This window comes from Meleagris gallopavo, chromosome Z (assembly GCF_905368555.1).
Source record: "Meleagris gallopavo chromosome Z, MGAL_WU_HG_1.1, whole genome shotgun sequence".
In the NCBI taxonomy this organism is placed as follows: Eukaryota; Metazoa; Chordata; class Aves; order Galliformes; family Phasianidae; genus Meleagris; species Meleagris gallopavo.
The window spans coordinates 70216406-70236278 of NC_139435.1; the positions used below are offsets into that span (position 1 = coordinate 70216406).

General features: G+C 38.6%; 1 protein-coding gene across 1 annotated transcript in view; it reads left to right on the forward strand.

The window, feature by feature from the left end:
* Positions 1-19873, forward strand: part of PGGT1B (protein geranylgeranyltransferase type I subunit beta) — a 33962-nt gene that overhangs the window by 4618 nt on the left and 9471 nt on the right. Inside the window, 3 exon segments of the mRNA XM_085213195.1 lie at positions 11581-11648; positions 16813-16964; positions 19506-19638. Coding sequence (XP_085069321.1) covers positions 11581-11648; positions 16813-16964; positions 19506-19638 — 353 coding nt within the window.

Sequence of the window (19873 nt, forward strand, 5' to 3'; positions counted from 1 at the left end):
GTATGGTTATTTGGAACAGCTGTTGGAAAAAGGGAGGTATAAGATTAAGAAGCAGAGAGGATAAATACAGTTCTAGTTTGAAAAATCTGTTCTCTAGCTTTGTGATTTTTATTTATCTCATGTTTTCGATAGTAATGCTGCTGCTGTATCCCAGCTGTTCCCAAACTGGAAGGTGCACAACAGCTCCAAGCTGGGGAAGGGGGCTCATGGGAAGTGGCTCTCTATGGGTGACTTGATAGAAGTTGAGAGGGTATTTCTGGCATATTTTCAGTGGCAGGTGAGTGGCTAATAGCAGTACAGAAAATGGAATGGAATGGAGGGAGCTGTGAGTGAGACACTGCTATTTTATGATGTGAGGTACTGGCATGTTCAGTACTAAACTAGAGATCGCTCCAGGCTGGTCTTAGAGCAGAGATAATTCCAGGTGCTATTCTGTAAAAAGAACTTCTATGAAGTGAGCATGTGAAAGTCAGGGTTGCTTACGGATAGTTACAGTCATAAAGAGATTCTCTTTCTTGTGCCAACTTAGAAACTACGAGATGCACTTTGGACATTAGCTCTTATAGATGCTTTTCTTGTGTTGTATTCTGAGACAAATTACAGGAAATTGTTACCACATGAGAAGGCTCCTGTTCCGTAGTGTTAGAATTTTTTCCAAGGTGAACATGCTTTATTTGTAGCAGTTGAATACTTTCTGTTGTGTGCCGGTCTTCAGGACTGTATTCTGACAGAACAGTCACAACAGTATTCTTCTTTTACCAGATACACTGATGGACTGTGAAGCAGCTGCTAAACAGCCAAAAAATACTGCTCAGACAGAACAAGCTTCAAGAAAAGAGATTAGAGTAGTTAATTTTTTAATTTGTCTTTGATAGAGTTTGACTTTTTTTTTTCTTTCTACCTAGCCAATATCTGGGATAGTCCTATAGTCAAAAATCTAATAGGAAAGTCAAGGTCAGTATAACTCCCAGAGACAAACATGGAGTCTAACAGTCCAGGAAAGATGTCTTACCCCTCTCCCCCCATTCCTCCTTCCCCCTAGCATTTAACAAAATATGAAATAACAGGGCAGTAGCTTTGGGGAAGATGCCACTGGCGCAGCATTCTGTGCTTTTAAATAAGTCTCAGTAAGTCTCTCTTTTTTTTTTTTTTTTTTTCTACAAAAGACCAAACTTTCCTCCAGTCCTCTGTCTATCAGCTTATAAGAAATCTTGTCTTAGGATTTCTTGATTTTGCTGATTATAGTGCTCTATGCAATCACTTCACTGCTAAAGTTTCCACATTATTCCATTTCTGTGTTACCTGGATAAATATGTTACGTAAGATCCAAGTAATATTAACAACAGCAAACTGGATACTGGATGACCAAATGTTCAGAATTCGAATGTATACTCTCTTGTAACATGTGCCTTCAATAAGATATATTGATTTTAGTATTTGTTATTGGGCATTCTCCCAGCAGAAGAACCCTGTTTCCTTCTTTTGGCCTCTTTGGGGGGGGAGGAAAAAAAAAAAAAGAAAAGAAAGGTAAACTTTGGTAGGCTGCAGCACCAAAGCTTTTGATTTCAAAGTTTTTGTCCATCTCTAGTTAATGATAGCTAGCTTGCTGTGTCAGAATCTTTCCAAGTAACAAAAAAAAAGTCTGCTTGTAAAGTGATACTCTATTGCAGTTTCTTTGACATGTGTGCTGATACATCCCTCCTTCTGGGAAAATTTGATTTTTAAACATTTTAATTATAACATTGTTTAATTATGTCATTTATGGAGTTACAAACTTCGGTAATCTTAAGATTATTGGCAAAACATCTGTCTGCTAATGGGAAGTAGTGCTTTTCTTAATACACACAGCCTTTTCTTCACCTCATTAATTGTCTCTACCTCAATTTGCCTGTTCTCTCATGCAAAAGGAGGACGTAAGGGAATGGCTGAATGGATTTTAGGAATATTACGGAACTTGGTAGAAAATTCAGAATTTGGTTTATAAGAAGACTTAGTTAAAATCTCACTACATACTGTGATATTTTTTAGTGTGTTTTTATTTACTGACATGTGATTTGCCTGATGGCTAATGGAAGCTTCAGTTAATGCATTCTTAGCCTTTAAAATCTTTACATGAAACTAAAGCTCATTAATGCAAAATGGTAAGACCTTGATCTTACTAAGACAGCAAATGTATTCTTTGTGAACCTAACTGAAATGTACTACAGAAAGCTAAAGTTCTGTCTGGATAAGCTAAGTTTTTCTGTTGCTTTACTGCAGAAACGGTTCCTGTGGCTCTTGTGAAACAAGAGATGTGTCCAAGTGATGTCCTTCAAGTACTGTAGCTGATTTCAGCTCGTATGTTTTAGAAACTGTCCCAGTAACAGTTAGGAGAAGAGAGTGGTGTGTCATATGTCATAACTGATCCTCACACAGAAACTTACTGTTACTAGATGATTGCTTGAACTTAGTGCTGTCTTCTGTAACTATCAAAATAAGTAGAGATGTTGTCTCTGTAGATTCTGGTGATTTTATTTTTCCTTCACATGCAGCAAATGTTCTGCTTAGGTGCATGGCTAATCCATGTGTTTGTTTTGTTTGTGTGTTCTCTGCACTCACATTAAGACTTCACTGTTTTCTTTTAGAAAGAAGTTGAAATCTTGAAAATCTTTTTTCTTTCTTTTTTTCCTTTTTGAGGTGGATGGGGAAGGGTCTTTTACAAGCCTTATCAGAAATTATGTATTTGGACTAAGATATACTTCCTGAAGTTCTAGTGAAATTTTCAAAGGATTCATCAGATTTTTTTGTTCTGTCAGAGCTTATTTTCTTTCTCCTAAAGTGGGACCTGGGCAGAATAATTTGCCTCCTTCTAGATCTGGATGAGGACCCAGTCTCCAGGTTGGAATGGATAAATCAGAAATTCCAGAGGTGGTGTCTGTGCTAACAGTCCTTGGATCCTAAGAGACGATAGTGAGGAAGACAGTCCGAGTATACAGTTCTTAAGAAACATATATTTAGTTTCAAACTGCAGTACCTCATTTTTCCTTCAGTGTTATTTTTTAAAGGCGTTATTTTCAACCCCTCCCTGTTCCCTTCCTTTGCCCAGATCATGGGATCTATATCTTTCTCATCTGTCTCAGTTAACACATTCACTGATACTGTGATTCCCTCCTGACAGGTTGTTATTTCTATTTCCAATTTCATCATAAGATCTCTCCCCAATAAATTAGTACCTGCATCAGGTACATACAGTAATTGTCCTGTTATTGTCTTACTCCATACTCTCAATTCAGTGTTTTCAAAAAGTGGTACTGTCATCCCCTTTCTCTCTACCCCACTTGTACCCTGCTCCTGGTACTAGGACTGTACAGTTACTTTCTGGTGTCTGATTTTCCCCCACCCCCCCCATATGTTTTATTATGTTCCCTTAGAACCAAATTCTGTAAAATACTAACGGGCACAACAATGTGTCCATCTGGGTATGCACCCATCTGTCAGTTTGCTCTCTCCCCTCCTAAATCATTAATTAGATTCCTGTCCTCTCTAGGATACCTTATAGGTTCTGACTAAGGTTCAGATATTTTAAGTTTACCGTCTGGAATTAAAGCCAGTTCACCAGTTTCTTTTCCTTCAGCTGCCTGTTCTGCCACCTGATCCACCATCGTGTTACCCGTTTCCTGTACAGTGTCACTCTTCTGATGTCCTTTACAATGTATAACAGCCATGCTGCTCTTTGGTAGATTTACATCATGCTGAATGTTTTCCTTCTGTGTAAGCAGCCCTCGCTCTTTCCAGATGGTACCATGAGTGGGTACCACCCCAAAGCACATCTAGCATCTGTCCATATATTTGAGGTTCTTGTCAAGGCGGTTATTTCAGCCTCCTGAGTGGAGGTCCCCCCAGGAAAAGGTCTTGCTTCAGTTACCTTGTCAGTAGCAGTTACTGCATATCCTGCCTTACTGTTTCCTTGTCTTCACAAAACTCCTTCCATCGATGAATGCAGGAATCCTCAGCATCGTCCAGCAGTTCCTCCTGTAGGTCTGACCAACTGGCACAGACAGTCTCCGTGCAGTTGCACGCTACTGGCTTGGAGGCAGCCCTCCGTTGGTGCTCTGGTTGTTCAGCAAATTGCTTCCTTCTTTTTTGATCAGTTGTGCTTTCTGTTGAGAAACTTGACAGCCATTTAAATCAAGAAATTCAGCAAACTCACAGGCCATTGTACACAGTTCTCCTTTGTTACTGTGGCATCCACATACTGCAGTAAAGTTCCACCGTGGAATAGAGGAACCCAAATCTCGGGCTCACAAGCTGACCAGTTTTCAAAAATCGTTGGGCTGTTCTCACAACCCTGGGAAACACTGTCCAGGTTAATTGATTTTTTTTTTTTTTTTAATTATTACTATTTTTATTATTTTTCACATATTGGAGTTTTTTTTTTTGTTTTGTTTTTATTCAAAGGCAAATAATTTTAGACTTTCTTTGGCAAAACCAGGCAGAAAAAGGTGTACTTCAAGTTCAGAAGGTAAACTCCACTTACTAATTCCTTAACTTGATTAATAAAGTGTATGGATTTTTCACACTTAGTGTACACATGCAACTATTCTATTACTTGCCCTCAAATCTTGTTCTAAACTATAGCACTTGCTTTCTATTTTTATTTATTTATTTATTTGGGTTTGGAGTACTGTATTTGGATTCATATTCAATTAGTAACCCAAACTCCAAAAAATATCTATTATGTCTTTTATCCTTCTACAGTCACATATCCTCAAAGGGCACTGCTTCACCCTGATTGGGCTAACTCTTGCTTTTAACTTAACTTCTGTCTAGGGCTGCATTTTTGGGTCTGCCAGGTATCCCTGATACCCACACTCCTAAGCATATCTTATTCAAGATTTCTGTAACTTCTGGGGCTATAACTTTGATTTTCCCTGTTTGTGTTAAAGGCAGACTTAGAATTCTCAATCAGATAATACTGTTTGATCCTTAGCTCCAGTTTTATTCAATTTCTTGCGAGAGTAACCTGGCATGTGCAAGCATTTATGTATTCCTACTTGTTTTCTCAGTCTATATTTAATTAATCCCAAAAAATAAGCCTTTTCTTATTGGGCATTAGCTCCTTCTACTGTTACAAAATCATCTACGGGCAGTAAGAGGCCCGTATCCACCGAAAGATAAACTTCTTTATCCTGCTTTCCTAGCTGTAATTTAACCAGTGGATCTGCTAGGGTAAACTTCCCAAGTTCCCACCCTTCATCTTTGCAACCAGAGACGCTTCCCTCTTTCTCAGTACTTTACACATTACTTTCATTCCAGTGGGGTGGAGCCCTCCCTGGGCTCTTCCAGCCCCCCCTCACCTCTCTCTGAGTGGATCCCTGGGTCCTACGGCCATACTCTGGTGCCATGACAGTAACAGCTGCTATTTTTCCCAATTTCCTTACTATCTCTGTTTCTCAATCAGTGTTTGTTTGTTTGTTTTTCCTTCACATCGCTCACCTGTCTTCAGTCCTGACATCCCTGTTACACCCTTCTCATCTTTACTTTCCTCAGCCTGTGTCCTTCCCAAACTTCTCACTTTCCAAACTCTCATCATTACATAAACTACTAACATCATATTTCAGTTTTACCTCCTCCTCTCCAGAGGCTTCCAGTGCTAACACTGCGATTTCAGGTTTCCTAGATCTCTGCAGAGGCTATTCTCACTTCCATTGCCCTATCCTCTCTGCCTCCCCCTTTGCAAGTAAGTTGTTTACAGCAGCAATCTCCATCTGCAGCTTACTCTCTCATCCCAAGTTCTGCTTTCGGGGGAATGATGCGGGGGAGTTGCTCTCATGCCAGCACACATAAACTCACTTTCTCTTTAACCTTTTTTCCTTTGTAAATTATTCCACTATTTGTACCCTCAGTTACACTTCTACCTACCCTCAATCCTACTTCTGTATACCATCAACAATTACTCTTTTTTATACCATCAAAACAATTTGTCCCGTTCCTTTCAAAATCCACAAATCAAACCGTACAGTTCTTCAACTTCCACAAACACCCAGCACTTGTTCTCTCATGATTAAGTACTCAATTATAAAATTATTCCATTTATGTTCCTATTTTCTTATTTAATATTTCCCCTGACTCACCAGCAGTTTCTCCTGTGAGCCAAAATACACCCCAGGGGGTCTTCCCGGTATCACTTTAGACACCCTCAGTTCCATAACAGCCTCGTACATGACATGACATAACACAGCATAACACTTTCACAACATAAACATTTAGCAATCACAAAGACAGTGACAATAATCAGTACAGTTTATCCTCAGGATCCTTCCTCTGCTTCTCTGCAAGGCCCAACCTTCCCTCTTTATTCATTTTCCACACTTGCAGAGCTGCCCATCTCCTTCTCCAATAAACAACATATCAGCGATAACATCATTTCCATCCATGAGTAGAAATTAGGCCCTAGAAATTGATCTAATTGTTCTGCTACGCTTATAGGATCCTCAATTAAGGAATTCTTCTTGAAACTCTTAACTTTTCTTCTAGTAAAAACAGCAGGCATTAGCATACCCTATTTCTCTTTGACCTAAGGAGACTGCCCTAAGAGGATAAAGTGAAGTATTAGTAAGGCTAGTGTTAGAGAAAGGAAAACTCTCCAGGTCCCATTCACATTGCTCCAACTCCCTCAGTAACTGAGAGTGCATCCTCTCTGCCTCTTGCATTGCTTTAGAAATTGAAGGGGGGAAAGTTATCTAAGGAATCCCATTTATGATCTTTCTGTTTCTCTTTCCTTTTTCTTCTGAACTTCAACTCCTTCTTGTGAGGAACTTTTTACTTCTTGCACCCATTAAGTGACATAAGCCAATTCTGTTTCAGAAAAAGGAGTCTTATTGTTTACATATAAATACAAAGTCTGACAGGTCCAATCTTTGTCAGACCCCTATTTTGGTCAAAATAATGATTTTCCCTGTAGTGGCTCTCTAGGCTATGTCTGTATACAGTATTTATACATCTTTTCCCTGTTCTTTTTCCTACTGTTGGGGTTGGTTTTCCAATTTTGAAGCATTCCCCAGCTCACAGGTTACCGCACCCTGATTCTCGGATTTTGGGCCCAATCCCTCAGGAGTACTATACTCCTATCTCTCGGATTCAAATAGGGGTGTACTGCTGGCACTTCATCAAGTGCACAGGGTACCGGACACCAACAGCTCCCTCTTGAGGCTCTTCCTTTCACCAACACAGCTGCTCTGTCCATCCCTGGCCGTGCCCCTTGCGGGACAACGGAACCACAGGTCAGGACTCCGCACTCGCTTTGCACTGGAAGTGCGTCTCAGTCACACACACTCAAGAGTCTCAACTGACCCCCGAGGCAAGAATTAAATTCCCTTACCTTGGTCCGTGCACGAAGTTACCGGGTTGCAATGGCCAACACCTGTGCCTACCTGCCCCTTGGATGTCCCTGATGTAACAGTCTCGGTTTCTTATCAGCCGTCCCATGGAGTCACCTCACCACCCAGACAGGACCGCTGAAATCAGCGGGGTGCACTTATCCTGTCCAGGGCAGTGGGGGAAACCCCCAGGTAGTGATAATTATCCCAGACGAGCCCCCAAATTGTTGGAAATATCCAAATAATTTTCTAGGATAGTATCTCTGATAAAGCAGATTTTATTCGCGATTGCAATGGCGAGCATCCTGCTAGCAGGAGGGCACCCAGAAAACAGAGTTACATCTTTTATTCCCTATTCCCTGACGCTTATCTCTTTCTCCCCTAGTTCCTTATTGGCTGAGTACTTTAAGTTCACAATCTTCTTGACGCTTCACTAAACATGGAAACACTGGACAAACATAAATTTTTGCTGCATAAGCGTAAATCTGTAGTTAATTAACTTATTCCACACCTGATCATTATTTTGCAGATATCTGCTTGTCCTTCTTCCCACAAAGATAAGCTCGGGAGAAAGACAGGGGAGTATCTTGGTGCCTGCCGGACACATCCCAATCTTCTCACGGAGTGAGACAGTTCAGCCTTGTGTAGAGGCCCTAACTTCTTTGATGTTTGCTAAATCTGTTCTTCTTTTTCTGGGAGTTTCTTATCCTAACAGAACAACTCTACAATATGTTTTCTAATCCCTAACACACTATACTTGCATTGTTTGGAACATTTAACAACTAGTACAGTTTTGCAAGAAAGAATTAACCCCATAATTCAGTAATAATGTTTCTAAACATTCTAAACATGCTGCTAACATATATAGTATTTTACTTCTTAGATCATCTATTTCTAAGGATAAGTTACAAAATACAAATACATCATGTTCTACTTCTTCAAATCAATTGCTCTTCTTAATATCAAATGCAGAAACAACATTCCATTCCCACAAGATAAATTATGATTCATTTTTATTAGTTAGAGTATGTTTCTTTTATAATTCTGTTTCTGTTACTGTCTATTTGCAGCTCAAGGAAGTAATGCTAATCAAATTCTAACCTATTTCATAAGATCAGAAATGCAAGTAGTTTTTATTAAAGTTGTAAAACTGACTTTGCAGAAAGTGAGTTGTTGTGCTTAAACTGAAAGAGAATGTTTTTTCCATAATTTCCCTTTGATTCCCACTTAGTTCAGAACTTGTGTGTGCAACAGGAAACTAAAAAAATTGAGACATGAGGTTAGTGTGGCAGTTATCTGGTTAGAAATGATCTGTTTTCACTTTCCATTTAACAGTTCCTTTTATCGGCTCAACACTGTATTTTTTTAGTTCAAGAATTACAACTATAAATTAAGCATTCATTTGTAGTCTTGAAGGTCTGAGAATAATCTGCTGTGTCCACATTCAGGACAATATATATGTATATTTTTATTTGGAAGAGGAGATATAATTTCACTCTTGAGATTACACAGTAATAAGGGCGCAGAAAAGTGTGTTTCTACTTTGTTCTTAGGAGCCAGTGTGTAAAGCCTGGGATTGGAGACCAAAAGCAAACAAACAAAATTTTAGATCACTGACAGCAGTACAGCTTAAAATCGAGCATTTGAGTATTATATTTGAGTATATTGAGTATATAGAGGTTTTCAGTTGTTAGCAGTTTGGTGGTGCAATATAAGTTTTAAAACATTGCGGAGAAGCTGAACAGTTGAAGGGAATAATGGCTTCTGATATTTCCTTCAAGTAGTTCATTTTCAATTATGCCTTGTAACTGTCTCTGACTGTCATGTAAAAAGCCAGTCAAGGTAATTCACCAACAGCAACTATGCCTGGGTTTCATATTGCCATTCTACGTTCATAATGTAATATCATTCATGGTAGCCTTTCCAGGCTGAATTCTTCTACCTAGCAACTAGAATCTGAGTTCTGTTTGACTGCAAAGCTGTCCTAATTGTAGTATAACTTTCTTTGCAGCAGCCCAGACTAGTTACATGTCAGTAGTGTAAAAACTGCCTTCTGGATTAAAGTTTTCCATATTTGTGCTAATTCAAAATGTATTTTATAGTTTACTTAAGCATATTTGACAGACGTTAGATTTTACTGAAAAGGGGACATGTGAATGACAATTTCTTCCACTATGTTGCCTAGAAAGTCTCTTAAGAAATAGGAATTCTAGTTGTCCCCTTCCAAAGTTATTCATGTTGTGTTATTTTCCAAACTGTGATGCTTTTTGAGCACCAGGCTTTGGGACCTTAGATTACTCCTTCAGATTACTATTTATTGTATGCTTCAGAATCTTTTGCAACATGGAACAGATTTAGTGTACCCCTCAGCAAGTTTGATGGTGACACCAAGCTGAGTAGTACAGCTGACACAATAGAAGAGGGACCTGAGTAGGCTTGAGAAGTGGGTCCATGGGAACCTGATGAAATTCAGTAAGGCCAAGTGCAAGTTGTTTGCTAGGAGTGGGACAATCCCAGATACGTGTACGGACTGGGAAGAGAACTCATTGAGAATAGTCCCTGCAGAGAAGGGCTTTGGGTTCTGGTTGGCAGAAAGCTGGGCATGAGCCAGCAGTGTGTGCTTGCTGCCCAGAAGGCCAACAGGACCTTGGGCTGCATCACCAGGGGGGTGGCAGCAGGACGAGGGAACTGATTGTTCCTCTTTGTGTGATCAACTGCACATAATTGGTAGACCACATTATATAGAGAACTCTTTTAGGACTTTCAGCTTTGTCTGTTGTTGTCCAGTTATGTAGGTCACTCTAAAGGTAATGCTTCCTATTTATTTCCGTGGAAAATACAACAGATGAAAAGAACACTGACTGATAGAACAAATTCTCAATTACTAAACACTTATTTTTCAACATAGTCACCACCATTAGCTATGCATTTTCATCACTGATGGACAAGAGCCTACATGCCACGCTTATAAAAATGTGCGCTAGGAGAGTTGACTCGCTGTTGCCATCCACGCTGCTGAAATGCACCACTCACTACTTCACCATGCTGACAAACACTGTTTGGTCTCCACAGACATTCAGCAAGTGCCGCTGAGTGTCAGTGCATGACGCTTTTTCCCCATGAAGGAACTCGTTTAGATACCTTTGCTTTATATGTGCTTCCATGTCAGATGGCATTTGGTAACGCCGTTCCTTCACTGCTGCCTGTTACAGCAACAAAACATAACAGTACTGGTGGGAAAGTTCAACCACCAATATCCACTTCTGAAGCTGTGGGCCAACAGAAATAGATGGTATTACTTTTGCAGCAGCTATTGTAGCAGAGTGCAACTTTCCCTAATCTCCAAGAGGGCTTTTCGATCCAAGGCTGAAGGAAAAAAAAACAACCATATAGAGATAACTTAAGAACACTTGAGTACTGTGGGACAACAGTAGTTTCTAGACTTTTACTTTCTAATTCTGAGGAGTAAAGAAATAGAGTATTGGCTGTGCAAAGGCTGTACAGTAGTTGACTCTAAAAAATATTTCTCGTGTGCTTCTGTGTAATACATGCCTAGATATTCTGATATGTTTAAAACATCATAACAGAATCACTAGTAGGGGTGTTTGGCAGTGAAAATATTCTTCTACCTGTGTTTTGAATGAGGGGGAGGAATGGCTCAAATTAAAAAAAAATTGCTGTTCACCTTGTTTTAACTTTATCTCTCAAACAGTGCTAGCTTGAAACAACAGATAGTGTGTTTGTCCTTGTACATGTTGCAAAGTATCATAAAACAATTCTTCTTGGGAACAGAGATTGACAGTCAGGAAATCAGAGAAGGAAAGATTCTATTAACTTGGGGCATTCTTACAGGGAAGTAATCTTTTTGGTGTTTTTTTGAATTGTGGGAGCCTGAAGGAAAATTCTCTGCTGATGTGAACAGCTATCTCCGCCAAATTGAGAAAAAAAAAATAAAAAAATCTCTTGTTTTGTTGTGACAATACAATTAATTAAGCTTTTGGGTTTGTGTTTGGTTGGTATGTTGTTCAGTGTTTGTTATTGTTTGTACTAATCAGAATGATATTAGACTGAAGTTGGGAACATACTGTAGAACACGTGCAAATTCTGATAGTACTGTGAATGATGTTGCACAAACATCTTGATTTTGAATAGAGAATTATGGTTAATAGTGGATGTTTCAGCAAAGCAAACTGGTTCAATCTTTATTTTTTATCTTTTCCAGAATCAAACTTGAATCGCTGTGGATTCAGAGGCTCTTCATATTTAGGGATACCATTCAATCCCTCCAAGGTCAGTTATGTGTATTTGAAGAGGTGTTTTATCAAGTAGGCTGTAAGTTGTCTTGTGTATTTTTATAGCAATAACTGAGGAATTCTGCAATACCTAGAAAGTAGGGGTTTAACGACTGTTAATACATTGAAACACTTCCAGTACTTTTAAGAATCATGCAGTACTTCTAAAATGGTGATGTTTGTATTTCAGAGTCAGTGAAGAAACTAAAGTAAAAGCTGTGGTTTGATCAGAAGAGCAGAGAATGCTTTTTTTGCATTTTCTGCTTTTCTGATCTGCAGTGCATAGGAAAACTTCTCTAGATATCAGCTATCAAGTAGAGAAGGGCAGAAAAAGTCAACATTAAATGGTGCGGGATGTGTTGTTCTTCATTCTTCTTCTTCGTATCATTGTGCATGGATATTTAATTGCCCTTGGGATCCATTCAAACATAAGGAAGCCTCTGCTCATCCCAGCTAGTCAGTGACTCTAAGGGAAGGATCCTGTGTTGCCCTTGTAAGTGAAGTTCAAGCACATTAAGGCTATGTACAAAACGAAAGTGCCTTTGCTGCAGGGAAGAAAAGAGGCAAGCAGAGGCTGCTAACAGTAACAGCTAACAGAAGGTCTGATCTGGTTAGAAGAGGGTTGTATGTGCAATTATGCAGGAAAGATTTGAAAGAACTGGGGTATTTTTTTAGTGTGCTTGAGAATGAAGAATCAAACTTCTTTAAAAAGTACATGAAAAGCCTAAAAAAGCACTGAATTATAAATATTTTATTTTACTGCTATTTAAGATAGTCAGATTTAAAATCCTGCTGAATTTATCCTGCAGCGTGAGATTGAGAGCAAAGGTAGATGTACTTCTATACCTGTGACTATTGTTATGTGAAAATGCTTGAATTGGCTTAAATGTGAGGTGTGTTCTGGCCTCATTTTTACTCTCTCTTAGCAGCACAACTTTATGTTTCTGAGTAGTCTTCAGGAGTGTTCATCTAGTCTAGCCCACCAATAACTTTTTTTGCATTGTAAGTCCATCAGATACTTATAGCAGCAATTTTTGTAAGTTATGCTTTCTAACAAGGGAAAAATAATTGTGAAGAGAATTTTTACATCTCAACATCAGCTAATACAGTAGCACATGATAGGCAAGGTTTTCTGTCTCTTGATTTGCTTTGATATTTATTTATTTCTACACTACAGATGGTGTCTGCAGTGAGCTCTATAGTAAAATGAATTAATTATCTGTTTTAATTGGAATTAATCTCAGTAACAATCATACAATACACTGAGTTGAAGGGAAGGAAGCAAAACTTCTGCTTACAGCCTAAATATTGTAGGATTTCTACTGATAATTGAAGTTTAAAGAGAAAATAGTAGACAGTCATGTCAGTATATTTGTATATTAAAAAATGATAGATTTAGCCGGAACAAAACCAGTTGTTTTTTAATCATTCACCTAAATAAATCCACAGTCACAGAATATCTCAAGTCAGGATATTGATCCTCAGAAGGATCACTGTGTCCAACTGCCGCCTTCACTCACAGTTCAAACCCTGTATCCGAGAGCATTGTCCAGATGCTTCTTGAACTTCAGCAACTTGGGGCCATGGCCATTATCTTGAGGAGCCTCTTTCCGTGCCTCACCAACCTCGGGTGAAGAACCTTTTTCTCTCGCTCATCATGACCCTCCCCTGAAGCAGCTCCATGCCATTTCTTTGGACCTTGTTGCTGCCACTGGAGGACACACTCAGCACTGCCCCTTCACTCCATGTGAGAGCTGCAGCCACCATGAGACCTCCCCTCAGCTCCTCTGCTCTGGGCTCAACAAATCAAAGGACTTCATCCACTCCTCATACATCTTCCCCTTTAGTCTCTTCTCCATCCTCAAATCTGCCCAAATCATGCCCAAATCTGCAGGCAGTGCTCAACGTGAGGACACTGTAACAGCAGTCTGTACGTATAGTTAAGGTTGTCCTGTCACAGGTGCAGAGTTCATACTTGGATTTGTTAAACTGCACATGGCTGGTGATTGCCCAGCTCTCTAGTTTGCCTGCAAATCTCTCTTGAAGATCTCTCTGCAAGTCATCTGCAAGGCCCTCAAAAGTGAGTCAACAGCTCGTCCCAGTTTAGTGTCATACACAAACTGATTTCGTAGATTTTTAAGTCCTGTATCCCAAGACATTGATGAAAACACTTAAAAGAATTGGCACTAGCATGGAGCCCTGTGGAACCCCACTGGAGACTAGGTGCCAGCCTGATAGCACATTTACCTCCACTATAGCCCCTTTGTGCATGATCTGCCAGCCAGTTGTTAGCCCATCACTTTATGAATTTGTCTATCTGTATGTTGGACGTTTTGTCCAGAATAATACTGTTTTATGTTGATGTGCTCTTACTGTGGTATAGCAGCATCATAAAATGAATAAAGACAACTTTACCAGACTGAGATCATAAAAATGCTCAGTCAAATTTTGTCAAAGGTTTGAGTCAGCGTCATGCAATGTAGTACGTGAACCAATGCATGTGTTCTGTAAGCTTTTTTAAGTCCTCCTTAGTGCGTAAAGCTGGATGGGTGAGTTCTGCATATAATTCTGACATCTTGTATAGCTTTCTTAAGACAAAAATACAGAAATAGCAAAGACATTATCCATGAGTGGCTAGTATTTTTTTAGTATTCTAATTTAATGCTCAGTGATGCTAATGTCCAATAGAACATGCATGCCTCAGACTTAAACATTCCCCTTTCAGGAAATGTATTGCAGGCCATCCTTATAATGTGTCAACCAGTCTACAGATGGAACAAAGGAATGGAATCATGTAGCCTGTGGAAGTCAGTTACAAGTTTGTCCATTCATTATCTCTAGAAAAGCATTTCCAGATAGTTGTGCTTTTTTATTAAAGCATTTGTTAAAGCTATTGGTAATGCCTTGTTATTACTTCTGTGTTAAAGGAAGCACGGTTGACATGTTGGCATACAAAGGTTTAAAGGATTTGCAGTACTCTTGGCTGAAAGTGTTCTGAAATGACTCAAAAAATAAACATTTTGAGTAACTTTCAGTAATGTTTAAGGCCTTGTAATTTTTCTTTATTCATTATTTTAAATGCTGGTAAGCATTTTGGACTTGCATTGGCAGTTGTTTATTTATTACATGCCACTATAGTGGTTTCATTTTTGTGCTCCGGCAAGCTTCCATGCTGGAGGTAGCCAAATATCTCTTGAAACTATGAACCTTACAAGATAGTACAAAAGAATGAAGACGTACATTAGATTCTCTCAACTTTGCTAAATGTTTTCAGGATAGCTCTTCTGGTTGTTGTTGTTTGTTTGTATTTTCCTTTCTGTTTTCAGCTGTTATTCTTCTAGCGTTTGATGGTGGTGTCTCTGCAACTCTTTGCATTGGTAACAAGAATAAAATAAAAACTTGACCAAGTCACAGCACAGTCTTAAAAATCCTTGACAATCTTAACTTAAAAAGTCACTTTTTAAGGACACTTTTATCTCTGCATTTAAAAATGAATCATTTAGAATTAGATTTTTTTTTTCTGAGTTGGCTCTGGATTCTGTGTTCTCTCAGCTTTGAAGTTACTGAAGTTACACAAAGTTTTGAAAATCTGGACTAACTGTCTTCTTACAGTGTCAGATGGGTCTAGATATTTTCAAACTTAAAATGTTAAAATGTTATGTGACAGTTTTAGGAGCTAGATGGAAAACCAGCTCCTGAACTATTTATAACATTGAGGTAAATAGCATATGCTTTCACTTGGAGAAAAACAGGAAAGATTTGTTTTGCCTTCTTGACACAGTCTTGCATTTTCTGCCTGGATTTTTGGAGCAGGTTCTTGTAGTTGAAATAAGCTAATGCATCACAAATATTGGGCTCATAATAATGCACATCTTATAGGGAAAACATTCTGAAAAGAAGATTTGGGGTATTGTTAGATTTACAATGCCTGTATTGGTATGGGTGGCCAACTTCTTCCTCCTGAGTGCAAAAGAGTGCAGAGCCAGACTCTTTTCAGTGTTGTCCAGTGCCACAATAAGAGGCAATTGTGACAAACTGAAAGAGGAGGTTCTTTCTGACCATCAGGAAGCACTTCTATGCTGTGTGGGTGACAGAGCCCTGACATAGTTTGCTCAAAGAGGCTGTGCAGCCTCTTCCTTGGAGGTCTCTGAAAGCCAGATAGAGATGTTTCTGGACACCCTGTTTTAGGTGTCCTTGCTTGAGCTTGAGCTTGAGCAGTGCTTGGATCAGATACATAGAGAGGTCCCTGCCAACATCAGCCGTGCTGTGTTTTTGTGACTGTGAGATGTGAGGATCATTAGAGAGTGATGGGAGCACTGGCACCTCAGGGGCAAAAGTGGACTCTGGTTGAGACAAACTGTAATTTGAAAATTTGCTTGTTGTGGCTGCTCAGTTTAGAAATAGCTTTTGTCATGTTTAAAAACAAAAATAATATTGCAGAATGAATAAGCCTAAGTACCAAAACCGTCTTGTTACTTGTGGTTTGTGTTGTCAACCAGTGGTGCAATCCAGGATGTGCTTACATCACAGGCAAAAATAAAAACTCTAGCCCAAGCATGTTATTGTCTTCTCTCCCTCTTTTTGTGATTTGTGCTGTCATTATTTAACTTTCATTTAAGCTTCTCAATTGATTTTATTTGCTCTTTAAATACTTTGCTTAAGCTGTGATTATTGTTTTAAAGCAGAGATGAAAATAAGTGAGGTGCTAATCTTTTATTGCTTCAGATGACAGAGACTGATAGTAATCCCCTGGACTGCTTTCTTCTTGTAGATTAGATTCTAAAATCTATATGGAGAGGATCTCCAGAGGTTTGGCTCTTTAATAGTCAGCCTACCCAACTGCAAGGAAGCTAACGTCCAGTGATGTGCCAAGATAAACTTTGATATAGTTTATATGCTTAACTGTTGCGTTAAGCATACAGCCTTTGCAAAAGATCTTTTCTGAACTTTCATACTGACCTACTGACAAAGGTAGCAGAACTGTAAAGTAGTTTGATTTGACTCAGAAAGTTTGAATGGAATGCCTTCAGTTTAAGCCTAATCAGTGAAGAGAAATTAACTGTTTACCTCTTTTTCCTTTTTTTTTTTTCTTTTTCAATTGGATGCCTGACAAAAGATGTGACAATATTTCAGTCTTTTATTTCTTGCTTTTTTTCTTCTAGGGCTCAGATGTATCTCATCCTTATGATAGCGGGCACATAGCAATGACTTACACGGGTCTTTCGTGTCTGCTTATTCTTGGAGATGATTTAAGTCGAATAAATAAAGATGCCTTACTGGCAGGACTGAGAGCTCTCCAGCTAGAGGATGGAAGGTAAAAGACATATTTTATAACTCTTTGTAAGGTGAATATAAAACCTTGGTGTAGTGTGAGGCATGAAAAACATGATTCTTTGAAAATTACAATATATTCTCTTAGTTAGTAGGCATTTTGGTGGAGGTCACTAAGTATACCTGATAGGGTACAAGACCAAACAGTATTTTGTGTCTAGATTCGCTTTTCATACTTAAAGTTGTGAAGCTTGCTTACAATCATGGATATTTATTATTGAAAAGTTAATTGCTCTTAGGAATAGGGTATTTTGTGCTGTATCTTTCATGTAGGTGAGGTTTTCAGTATTCATATTCTCTGTTTGGGTTTTTTTTGCAATAGCATGGAGCAGTGTTAAGATGATGTTTGCTCTGCTTTCTGAAGTGGTGAACTTGATTCAGTTTTGAGAGATTCAGGATAACAATATATAGGATGAGTTAGCCTAAATTTTAATTATAAATGGGAGTATAATATATTACTAAATTTTATTTTGAGATACATCCTTTTTACATGCATTTTTTTAATAGACCATAAATACTGCTTAATCTACACCTGGTTGCTTTTATATTTTGAACAGTAGCAGATGTCAGTGCAGACTAAAGTGGATAATGAAAACTTCTGCTTGGAGACATGATCTGTTCCTGTTGAGAAATTTTACTGAATATCATTTTTGAAAGAATATTTAAGAAATGCAGAATTTTAGAAACATTGTTTGTGATGGAACTGTTTTACTTTACGATGAAACCACTACCTCCAGAGCGACTCTCATTTATTTACAGACACAGCTATGTAATTGTATGTACATCTCTGTTTGTTGGTATGCCCTTAGCCAGCAGTTTCTTCATTTGGAGGTGCATCAGGCATGGCATCTGGAGGTGCCTGTTCCATTGCTCGGAGCGTTCCTGTTACAGATATTGGACCACTTCTGTTGTTGAAGTGTGTCCAAAAGACGGAGTGATGGATGAGGTGCTCCCAGCACACTAGTGTCTTGAAGCAATTGCTTGTCATCTTGCCTCATTACAGTAATAAGCTGCATGCAATTAATTCCAACATATTTGTGACACATACAGTTTTAATGTGCAGACTGGTAACTCTTACAGTTGATGCCGTTTTCCATTCTCCTTACTAAAGAGGGTCAACTTGACCCCAGAAGAAACAAGAGTTCTTTGCTATCTCTGGCATAGAAATGTTGGATAGGCATCAAATTCTAGTGTAATGCATACTTTGATACCTGTGAAAAAAACACTTTTAGAGTACCAACGAGAAAGGATTTGCAAAGGCACTGAGTATGTTGTGCATACAGAAATAATGAAGTAAGCTGAATGAAGGAAAGAATTTTTCTGGATGTTAATCTACTGTAAGTATTCTACGGTCAGGTTTAGTTTCTTTTATTAAGTAAAAGGCTTGCAACTATTACAAAGTATGCAATTTAAATATACGTGTGCATTTGCTTTTCTACCTGGTCTTCGCTGAATATGATTTGAAGTATTTGGATAACCTTCAGTACGGGATGAAGTTAAGCTACAACACTTGCACATCTTAAGAAGTGTCCTAATTCCCCAGAACCGTATACAAATCTTTGCCATATCCCAAAAGCAACAGCATTCATCCCCATCTGAGCTGCAGAGGAGATGGCTTGGCGTCACTGGGGTTAGTAGAAGAAAATGTATCTCCTAATATATTGGAGGCTTCTGTATGCAACAGGATGATAGACTACAGAACTGAATCCTGGGCTAAAGGAGGAGTGTCCTAGTGGTCCTTGAAAGACTGTCTCCAGAGTCAGAAGTACCTTTATTATTATTTTAATAGATCTGACAGTGGACTTATTAAAATATGGTTTTGTTGTGCTGGCTTCTTGCTGTGGTTTAACTTTTAAAATATCTGAACTAGTTCTTTGTGCAGAGTCTTGGCAGATAGCAAATCACAGCACCTGTGTTCTTTTTAAGAATCTCAGGAAGCAGAGATTATGAAGTAGATTAAGCAGGGTAATGTTATATGAAACAAAACTTTTCTCAGAGATGGAAAGAACATAACCACAAGAAATTGAAAATTTCTTTGCATGTAGCTTTAAGTATTTCTGCTAGAAATAGTGATGGAGGTGATGGAGTTACATTTATACATGCAAGGAAATCTGATCCTGAAGTTAAGGTCAAAAAAGTCATGTAGGCTGTGAAGATTTCAAAGAAGGCAAAGAATTCTGCTGAAGACAGTAAGTATTAGGATAGAAACTTAAATATCAGTATGTGGTGAAAGAATGTTAAGTGTTGACATCTCTGATTAAGTAAAGAGCAGTGTCACTGCTAGAAGTAGAATTATGCAAGCCTCTAAATATTAATAGTTCTCTTCCTTTTGTTTGGCTTAGCTAAAAATTCACCTTCTGGAAAGAAAATCAGGTGTATTTTATATTATTATAGTTGTGTATATGCTGTAAGCAGACGTAGGTAACTATGCTTGAAAGAAAAAACTACTCAATTCCAAAATGCTTTTTGTAATCTCTGATGTAAGAAGCTACACGGCACTAACAAGACAAACTTTTCTTTGCAGTTTCTGTGCAGTGCTAGAAGGAAGTGAGAATGATATGAGGTTTGTGTACTGTGCTTCCTGTATCTGCTACATACTCGATAACTGGTCAGGCATGGATATGAAAAAAGCTATAGACTATATTAGAAGAAGTATGGTGAGTATTCTCAGAAGTGTTCTTTTGTACAGAATTTGGAAGTGATTAGTTCTATTTCAGTAAGCTGCTAGAGGTGTCGTTTTGTTTTACTGTCGTATGTCATCACTATCAAATAGATGGAGCAAGTGTAGTTCACAGACTTTTTCCAGTTCACACTGGTGTATATGTGAAGTGCAGCTTATTTGTATGAAGAATGATGTTCAGACAAGGCAATCTTTGTAAAAAGTTTTTTAAT